The following is a 10,916-nucleotide window of genomic DNA, read 5'->3' as shown; positions in this document are numbered from 1 at the left end:
AGAGAGCAGTGACATCACTGAGCATGCAGCCTATCCAATCACTAGAGATCGGTGACATCACTGAGAATGCAGCCTATCCAATCACTAGAGATCGGTGACATCACTGAGAATGCAGCCTATCCATTCACTAGAGAGCAGTGACATCGCTGAGAATGCAGCCTATCCAATCACTAGAGAGCGGTGACATCACTGAGAATGCAGCCTATCCAATCACTAGAGAGCAGTGACATCACTGAGAATGCAGCCTATCCATTCACTAGAGAGCGATGACATCACTGAGAATGCAGCCTATCCAATTACTAGAGAGCGATGACATCACTGTGAATGCAGCCTATCCAATCACTAGAGAGCAGTGACATCACTGTGAATGCAGCCTATCCAATCACTAGAGAGCGGTGACATCACTGTGAATGCAGCCTACCCAATCACTAGAGAGTGGTGACATCACTGTGAATGCAGCCTATCCAATCACTAGAGAGCGGTGACATCACTGTGAATGCAGCCTATCCAATCACTAGAGAGCGGTGACATCACTGAGAATGCAGCCTATCCATTCACTAGAGAGAGATGACATCACTGAGAATGCAGCCTATCCAATCACTAGAGAGCGATGACATCACTGAGAATGCAGCCTATCCAATCACTAGAGAGCGGTGACATCACTGTGAATGCAGCCTATCCAATCACTAGAGAGCGGTGACATCACTGTGAATGCAGCCTATCCATTCACTAGAGAGCAGTGACATCACTGAGCATGCAGCCTATCCAATCACTAGAGATCGGTGACATCACTGAGAATGCAGCCTATCCAATCACTAGAGAGCGGTGACATCACTGAGAATGCAGCCTATCCATTCACTAGAGAGAGATGACATCACTGAGAATGCAGCCTATCCAATCACTAGAGAGCGATGACATCACTGAGAATGCAGCCTATCCAATCACTAGAGAGCGGTGACATCACTGAGAATGCAGCCTATCCAATCACTAGAGAGCGATGACATCACTGAGAATGCAGCCTATCCAATCACTAGAGAGCGATGACATCACTGAGAATGCAGCCTATCCAATCACTAGAGAGCGATGACATCACTGAGAATGCAGCCTATCCAATCACTAGAGAGCGGTGACATCACTGAGAATGCAGCCTATCCAATCACTAGAGAGCGGTGACATCACTGAGAATGCAGCCTATCCAATCACTAGAGAGCGGTGACATCACTGTGAATGCAACCTATCCATTCACTAGAGAGTGGTGACATCACTGAGAATGCAGCCTATATCTGCTTAGAGCGGGTGCTGTGGAGGACCAGTTGTATGAACTGAGGATGCCTGCAGGGGTCCAGGAATGAGGCAAGTAATACATCTTACCCCTGCGCCCCTGGGCTAAATAAGCATTTTAACACTTGTAGTTTGAAACGGCTTAGAGAGGACACTGTGGGATATCGGTGGCACTGGTTAAGGAAGCCTACAAGAGCCAGGGAAAGACAATAATACCCCTTACCCCCGCACCCCATAGACTAAATGAGCATTTAACCCTTGCAGACAGACACTGCTTAAAGGGGACGCTACCGGTGACTGGTTGCATGGATTGAGGAAGCCTGCTAGAACCCTTGCCCCCTACTAAGGATTTAACCCTTGCATCCAAAAGCTTCTTAGAGGGGACGCTGCGGTGGGGGGGGGGGGCAGTCACATGACTTGAGGAAGCCTGCTGGAGCCCCACATTGAGATCAGTAATACACCTTATCCCTGCACCCGCGGACTAAACCAGCATTTAAACCCTTTGAAGCCCAAAGCTGTTCAGGAAGGATGCTGCGGGGGTGGGTGGGGGGGGGGGGGGGGGGGAGGGATGAATTGAGGAAGGAGGAATGCGGCCATTGAGATTAGGAATACACCTTACCCCTGCACCGCATTGACTAAATGAGAATTTAACCACTGCAGTGCCGGAGGGGGGGGGGGGGGGGCACTGAAACGGAGGATTTCGTCTCATTCCCGGAGTTCAGCTTTAAGATAAAACTGAAAAACTTTTTTTTTATGGCTTTTCGAAGTCTCACCCCATCCCCCCCCCCCGTGAAATACGCTTCGCCTTGCAGACGTTTTCTTTTTTATTTAACAAGTTCCATCACGTTGGCTTTTCTCCCTCCCTGCCGTGTTCTGGAATCGGGCCACATGTTTATGTATTTAAAGATAGGACAGATTTGATTGTGCGGGTCATTGGCTCTCATACCCCCCCCCCCTCCTCCTCCTCCGTACTCATTTATTGGAAATCAGCTGCTTTCAACCAAATTCTTCCCAAGTCTTGTGAAATCCCGGACATTTCCATATGGAATCCCATTGGCTGGTTAGATTTGACCAGTTTTTTGTTTTTTCCCCCCTCGGCATGCTCAGGCCGGCTGACCCCCCACCCCCCCACCCCACCCTCTTCTTCACATCTGGATCCCTCGTTTTCTTTATTTCTTGTTTTTAAAAATTGGGAAATTCCCCCAGAGCCCTAAGTCATCATGAGCCCCTCCCCCCCCCCCCCCCCCCCCCATCCCTCCTCTGGTTTGTTATACAGGAGAGCAAATAACCGATGTTGGCCGCTGGGGGACTCCAAAGTTCAGAACATGGACAGAACAAAAGTCCCTGGTTCTGCACTCCCGTTAGGAGGAGGGGGGGTGGGGGGGTGGGGGGGGGGGGGTCCAGAGTATGTGAGTATGTGAGGGAGACAATCACAACTTCATAAAGTTAGATCCAAATTTTCCTGCAGAATTTTCCCTTCTCTCAGCCTTCGAAAATTGGCTTTGTGGTGACACAGCGGGGCTCAGCGATGGGTACAAGGTGAGTACTCTGTCTCTTCTAACCCTCAGAAGTGTGCTGCACTTGTTAGCCCACAGAGCTAGCAATCCACGGGATTGCACTTTGGGTCTCTTATTTTATAGGGTGCTGGTCAGTGGTGGAATTTGGTTTTGTGCTGAGCCTAGGCAAGACTAAAATCGCCCCCCCCCCCCCTATCTAAATTTGTCCCACCCCAGCCGCTTTAACCCCTTCAATACAGGGGGCACTTATACACCTTCCTGCCCAGGACAATGTTCAGCTTTCAGCGCTGTCACACTTTGAATGACAATTACACGGTCATAGAACACTGTACCCAAACTACATTGTTATCATTTTCTTCCCACAAATAGAGATTTCTTTTGGTGGTATTTCATCACCTCTGGGATTTTTATTTTTTGCTAAACAAATAAAAAAAAGACCGAAAATTTAGATTTTTTTTTGTTTCTGTTATAAAAATTTGTAAATAAGTAAGTTTTCTCCTTCACTGATGAGGCTGCACTGATAAGGCGGCACTGATGATAGGCACTAATATGCGGCACTGATGGGTGGCACTGATTGGCGGCACTGATAGGTGGCACAGATGGGCATTGATGGGCACTGATAAGTGGCACTGATGTACACTAATGGATGGTACTGATGGGCATCACTGATTGGCAGGCATCCATTGTGGGCACTGATTGGCATCCATTGTGGGCACTGATTGGCATCCATTGTGGGCACTGATTGGCATCCATTGTGGGCACTGATTGGTATCTGTTGTGGGCACTGATTGGCATCCGTTGTGGGCACTGATTGGCATCCATTGTGGGCACTGATTGGCATCCATTGTGGGCACTGATTGGCATCCATTGTGGGCACTGATTGGCATCCATTGTGGGCACTGATTGGTATCCATTGTGAGCACTGATTGGCATCCCTGGTGGCCATGGGTGGCATACCTGGTGGTGACTAGTGGTGGCATCCCTGGTGGTCCAGCGTGGCCCACCGGGGTGGGGGGGGGGGTGGGGGTGCCTGCGCTGATAATCAATCAGCACAGACCCCCCCCCGTCAGGAGAGCAGCCGATCGGCTCTCCTCTACTCGCGCCTGTCAGACCCGAGTGAGGAAAAGCCGATCAACGGCTCTTCCTGTTTACATCGTGATCGTGATTGGACACGGCTGATCATGTGGTAAAGAGTCTCCATCAGAGGCTCTTTACCTAGATCGGAGTTGCGGTGTATCAGACTGACACGCCGCAAAAACGATTTCCGCGATGCGCGCCCCCCCCCCCCCCCGGTGGCATGCAGCAGCTTGATATCCTGGCGACATCATATTGCTATATGGCGGGCGGCAAGTGGTTAAAATTGCGCACACCCGTGCAACAGCGACAAACAATGTAAATTTTACTATCTATAGGCGGCAATTTAAAAGCCTTTATAGGTTATCACTTTATATCTACAGAGGAGGTCTGGTGCTCGAATCGCTGTTTGCGTGCGTGAGAGACCGGCATGCGCTTTCGCCTTTGCGTGCAAACACGGGAGGATGGGGCACTTTCTTTTTTTTTTTATTATTATTATTATAATTTTTATTTCATTTTTTTTACACTGTTGCTTTACAAAACAAGTATGGGTTTGTATATTTTTTCAGAAATATACTTGGGCTACTTTTAAACTGAAGACGTTTTTCAGGTCTTTTAGCGCTAAAATTAGCGCCTGTAAAGCACCTTAAAACCGCCTCCCATGCCACCGAGTGCTCTCACACGGGGGCGGGGCAGTTGCGGGACATCACAAAAAGTCCTGCAAGCAGCATCTTTGGGGCGGTGTGTATACACCTCTCCTAAACCGCCCCTGCCCATTGGAGTGCATGGGCAGCGCTTCCGAAGCGCCTGAAAAGCGCTTCCAAAGCACCGCAACATGGGCAGTTTTAACCCTTTCCTCTGCCACTAGCGGGGGTTAAAAGAGCCCCGCTAGCGGCCAAAAAGCGATGCTAAAACAACGGTAAAGCGTCGCTAAAATGAGCGCTAATGCAGTGCTGCCCTGGTGTGAAAGTAGCCTTACCTAGGTGGATACTGCATCTGTCCCCCGCCATGGTCTAACACTGAGAACTGAGCAATCAAACACCACTGATCGCTCGGTTTACAGAGCTCCCTGAGCACAGAGCTGGTGAGGTGACCGTCAGTCTCCGGATCTCTGCTCCCCCCCCCCCACTCACTGGAGGGCTGGGCTGTCAGGCGGAGAGGCTGAGCCGGGTGCCAGTCCAGACATGCAGACGGATGGGAGGGCCCGTTAAAATTTCAACTTAGTTGTCATGATCTTGCCCAACTCTAGATCGGCTCTGAGACGTCAGCCAACAGCGGGCTTCAGCCCGCAGTCTGCTGAAAACGGGTCACAGGAGTGCAGAACGAACTACACTCCTGGGATCCGTAGGAGAAGTCCAGCCAAACTTCTCCTTTAATTTTTTTTTTTTTTTATCACTTTTATTGCTGTCACTAGGCATGCATCAAAAAAAGGGGATCAACTCCAGAGATAAAACGATAATTCTCCCGCTCTACAAGACTCTGGTCCGGCCGCACCTGGAGTATGCTGTCCAGTTCTGGGCACCAGTCCTCAGGAAGGATGTACTGGAAATGGAGCGACTACAAAGAAGGGCAACAAAGCTAATAAAGGGTCTGGAGGATCTTAGTTATGAGGAAAGGTTGTGAGCTCTGAACTTATTCTCTCTGGAGAAGAGACGCTTGAGAGGGGATATGATTTCATTGTATAAATACCGGACTGGTGACCCCACAATATATAAATACCGGACTGGTGACCCCACAATATATAAATACCGGACTGGTGACCCCACAATATATAAATACCAGACTGGTGACCCCACAATAGGGATAAAACTTTTTTGCGTAAGGGAGTTTAACAAGACCCGTGGACACTCATTCAAATTAGAAGAAAAGAGGTTTAACCTTAAACTACGTAGAGGGTTCTTTACTGTAAGAGTGGCAAGGATGTGGAATTCCCTTCCACAGGCGGTGGTCTCAGCGGGGAGCATTGATAGCTTCAAGAAACTATTATGCCGCGTACACACGGTCGGACTTTTCGTCTACAAAAGTCCAACGGACGCTGACGGACTAAAGCTGGCTGGTAATCCGATCGTGTGTGGGCTTCTCCGGACTTTCAACTGACTTTTTTAGCCTCAAATCCGACGGACTTTAGATTTGAAACATGCTTCAAATCTTTACGTCGTAACTACGACGGACCCCGAAATCCGCTCGTCTGTGTGCTAGTCCGACGGACAAAAACCCATGCTAGGGCAGCTATTGGCTACTGGCTATGAACTTCCTTATTTTAGTCCGGTGTGCGTCATCACGTACGAATCCGTCGGACTTTTGTGTGGTCGTGTGTAGGCAAGTCCGTTCGTAAGAAAGTCTGCTGCAAGTCCGCCGAAGGTACGTCGGAAGTATGTCGGACAGGCTGTCGGACTTTTGTAGACGAAAAGTCCGACCGTGTGTACGCGGCATTAGATAATCACCTGAATGACCACAACATACAGGGATATGTAATGTAATACTGACATATAATCACACACATAGGTTGGACTTGATGGACTTGTGTCTTTTTTTCAACCACACCTACTATGTAACTATGTAACAAGGAATGTGAACATCCTTTGTGACTAATAAGCGGTGACAGGTACTCTTTATGGAGGGACCTGAGGTCTAAAAGACCCCTAAATCTCTCCTTTGCACTTTAAAACACTCAAAACACCAAGATCGGCGTTTTTTTTTATAAAAATGGCGCGAATGGTTTCAGAGTAAACTGAAAAGTGATGTCATATCTTTGCTTCTGGGTGTCTGGTGTGAACAGCTCATCCCTGCTTTGCTTGGCTGTCTGGCAAGCCGGCAGATGCGGTGGCTGGTCACTCAGGTCTGGTCCAGTGGGACGGGAGAACCCAAGAGAGCTGTGGGAGGAGGGCGGGGGGGGGGGGTACATCCCCTCCCGCTGCTTGTAATAACAATCAAGCAGCTAGTCAGCCACTCCTATTGCGATTTACTATTACAAGAGAGCCGACCGCCAGCTCTAAAAATACGATACTAGGGTGATTCCTGCAGCTGCCTATCATGAACCGTCCCCTGAAAAATGCCACCCAAGGCAAACGCCTTTTTTGTCTCGTGGTAGATACTTCACTGGTGCTGGTACATTCAGACAAGGAAAGCAGTAAAAGCTGCAATGCTAACCACTGAGGTTGCGTGTTAAGGGAGGCGAGGAGCAACGATTGGGTGCAAAGTGCCGTAGGCTGTCTTAAAGTGATTGTAAAGGCAGAAGGTGCATTCTATGCATTAAGATCAAAAAGCCTTCTGTGTGCAGCAGACCCCCCCTAATACTTACCCCATCTAGATCCAGCGATGTGCACGAGTGCCTCGGCTGTCTGGGACTCCCCTCCTGATTGGCTGAGACACAGCAGCGGTGCCATTGGTTCCTGCTGCTGTCAATCAAAGTCAGTTAGCCAATCAGGAGAGAGGGGGCGGGGCTGAGCCGTGGCTCCGTGTCTGAATGGACACACAGTGCTGCAGCTCGGCACTGGTGCCCCCATAGCAAGCTGCTTGCTGTGGGGGCACTCGGCAGGAGGGAGGGGCCAGGAGTGCCGGCGAGGGACCCGAGAAGAGGAGGATCGTGGCTTCTCTGTGCAAAACCATTACATAGAGGAGGTAAGGATAACATGATTGTTATTTTGAAAGAAAAGAAACAAGACTTTAACCACTTGCCGACCAGCTCACGTACATTTACTGCTATGGGTCACCGCACCAGTACGTCGGTCTGTGCATGTGAGATTGCAGGAGCGGGTCGAGCGGACTCGATGTCCACCAGCCGCCCGCGATCACTGTATACAGAGGCAGAACAGGGATCTGCCATTGTAAACAAGGCGGATCCCCGTTCTGAGGGGGGGACGTCTCAGAGATCTGCTGTTCTCAGTGATCGGGAACAGTGATCTCTGTCATGTCCCAGGCAGCCCATCACCCCTACAGTTCAAACATGTTACTTTGTTCTGGAATAACGTACAGTGAGGACCATATATATGTTTTTTTCAGGTGTTTACCAAAACATATTCTAGCTATCGTTATATAATGGATATGGGGTGAAAGTGCACACTCTAAAGTTTAATTTGAGGGTATGTACATCCAAATCGGAGGAAGGGTTTAGGAATTACAGCTCTTAAGAATAGCCACCCCCTTTTTTTCAAGGGACCAAAAGTAATTGGAAAATTGAATCAAAAGCTGTTTCATGGTCTGGTGTGGGCTACTCCTTCGTTATTTCTTCATCATTTAGGCAGGTAAAAGGTCTGGAGTTGATTCTAAGTGTTTTATTTGCATTTGGAATCTATTGCTGTGAACCTACATCATGCGTTCGAAGGAGCTGTCCATGCAAGTGAAACTGGCCATCGTAAGGCTTCAAAAAACAAAACAAATCCATCAGAGAGATAGCAGCAACATTAGGAGTGGCCAAATCAACAGTTTGGTACATTCTGAGGAAAGAAGAACGCACTGGTGAGCTCAGCAACATAAAAAGGCCTGGACGTCCACGGAAGACAACAGTGGTGGATGATCATAGGATCCTCTCTATGCTAAAGAAAAACCCATTCACAACATCCAGACAAGTGGAGGACACTCTCCAGGAGGTGGAGACAAGTGAAGGACACTCTCCAGGAGGTGGAGACAAGTAAAGGACACTCTCCAGGAGGTGGAGAAAAGTAAAGGACACTCTCCAGGAGGTGGAGACAAGTGAAGGACACTCTCCAGGAGGTGGAGACAAGTAAAGGACACTCTCCAGGAGGTGGGCGTATCATTGTCAAAGTCTACAATCAAGAGAAGACTTCACGAGAGCAAATACAGAGGGTTCACCACAAGGTGCAAACCATTCATAAGCCTGAATAATAGAAAAGCCAGATTAGACTTTGACAAAGAACATTTAAAAAAGCCAGAGTAGTTCTGGAAAAGCATTCTTTGGACGGATGAAACTAAGATTAATCTGTACCAAAATGACGGGAAGAAAAAAGTGTGGAGAAGGCTTGAAACAGCTCATGATCCAAAGCACACAACGTCACCGGTGGTCAGATGGTGGAACATGCAGTGTGATGACATGGGCATGCATGGCTAATCCAAGAAGGTAACGTCACTCCAGGTGATCCCAATTAAATAGATCCAGAAATGCTGGGTGCAAGCCACGGCTCGCCACCGAAAGTACCGTAATAGGAAAAGAAGAAACGGCTGCACCCGGGCAATATCGATCCAACGTAGATTTATTTGAACAAACTTGTACTCATGACTGCCAACCAAGACAAGAACATCGGAGAGGTGACGCCTTTCACACTGCAATAGTGTGAAGCACTATTGAAGAAGCACTATTGCAGTGTGAAACGCGTCAACTCTCCATTGTTCTTGTCTTGGTTGGCAGTCATGAGTACCAGTTTGTTCAAAAAAATCTACATTGGATCGATATTGCCGGTGTGCAGCCGTTTCTTCTTTTCCCATGGGCATGCATGGCTTCCAGTGGTGCTGGGTCATTGGTGTTATTGATGATGTGACAGAAGCAGCCGGATTCTGCAGAGATATAAAGTGCCTTGAAAAAGTATTCATACCCCTTGAAATTTTATGTGATAGACCAACACAAAGTGGCACATAATTGTGAAGTGGAAGGAAAATGATACAAATAAATATGTGAAAAGTGGGGGGGGGGGGGGCATTTGTATACGGCCCCTTTACTCTGATACCCCCTAACTAAAATCTAGTGGAACCAATTGCCTTCAGAAGTCACCATATTAGTAAATAGAGTCCACCTGTGTGTCATTTAGCCTAGGTTCACATTGATTCTATTTGGCATGTCGAATCGCATGCCAAATCGGCGGCTATTGCCGGCAATGACACCGTCCGAATCAGTTCGATGCCGACTTTGCGGCGCCACACCGATTCCCAAAAGTAGTTCCTGTACTACTTTTGGTGGCTTTGAGGTGCGATTTGTATAGACATCTATGCAGAAACCCGCACAGATGTCTCTGAAATCGCTCCTGAAGTCGAACTGACATGAAGCTATGAGTTCAGCTGATTTCAATCACGCTGTCAGTGTGAACCTAGGCTTAATCTCAGTATAAATTTAGCTGTTCTGTGAAGCCCTCAGAGGTTTGTTAGAGAACCTTAGTGAACATACAGCATCATGAAGGCCAAGGAACACACCAGACAGGTCAGGGATAAAGTTGTGGAGAAGTATAAAGCAGGTTTAGGTTATAAAAAAATCTCCCAAGCTTTGAACATCTCACAGAGCTCTGTTCAATCCATCATCGGAAAATGGAAAGAGTATGGCACAACTGCAAACCTACCAAGACATGGCCGTCCACCTAAACTGACCGGCCAGGCAAGGAGAACATTCATCAGAGAAGAGCCAAGAGGTCCATGGTAACTCTGGAGGAGCTGCAGAGATCCACAGCTCAGGTGGGAGAATCTGTCCACAGGACAACTATTAGTCGTGTTCTCCACAAATCTGCCCTTTATGGAAGAGTGACAAGAAGAAAGACATTGGTGAAAGAAAGTCATAAGAAGTCCTGTTTGTAGTTTGTGAGAAGCCATGTGGAGGACACAGCAAACATGTGGAAGAAGGTGATCTGGTCAGAGGAGACCAAAATTCAACTTTATGGCCTAAAAGCAAAACGCTATGTGTGGGGGGAAAACTAACACTGCACATCACCCTGAACACACCATCCATGGTGGTGGCAGCATCATGTGGTGGGGATGCTTTTCTTCAGCAGGGACAGGGAAGCTGGTCAGAGTTGATGGGAAGATGGATGGAGACAAATACAGGACAATCTTAGAAGAAAACCTGTTAGAGTCTGCAAAAGACTTGAGACTGGGGCGGAGGTTCACCTTCCAGCAGGACAACGACCCGAAACATCCAGCCAGAGCTACAATGGAATGGTTTAGATCAAAGCATATTCATGTGTTAGAATGGCCCAGTCACAGTCCAGACCTAAATCACATCGAGAATCTGTGGCAAAACTTGAAAATTGCTGTTCACAGACGCTCTCCATCCAATCTGACAGAGCTTGAGATATTTTAGGCCTGATTCACACCTATGCATTTTTA

At 48.1% G+C, this 10,916-nt stretch overlaps 1 protein-coding gene across 2 annotated transcripts in view; it reads left to right on the top strand.

Annotated features, from left to right (window-relative positions):
• The first annotated feature begins 2,676 nt into the window (after positions 1–2,676).
• Positions 2,677–10,916, top strand: part of C1S (complement C1s) — a 66,443-nt gene continuing 58,203 nt past the window's right edge. For both annotated transcript variants that reach the window (XM_073595440.1, XM_073595439.1), the window contains exon 1: positions 2,677–2,820. In XM_073595440.1, coding sequence (XP_073451541.1) covers positions 2,810–2,820 — 11 coding nt within the window. In that variant the 5' untranslated portion in view covers positions 2,677–2,809. The remainder of the gene's footprint in view (positions 2,821–10,916) is intronic.

This window comes from Aquarana catesbeiana, linkage group LG08, assembly GCF_042186555.1.
Source record: "Aquarana catesbeiana isolate 2022-GZ linkage group LG08, ASM4218655v1, whole genome shotgun sequence".
NCBI lineage: Eukaryota > Metazoa > Chordata > Amphibia > Anura > Ranidae > Aquarana > Aquarana catesbeiana.
This window is presented reverse-complemented; position numbering and strand designations above follow the sequence as displayed.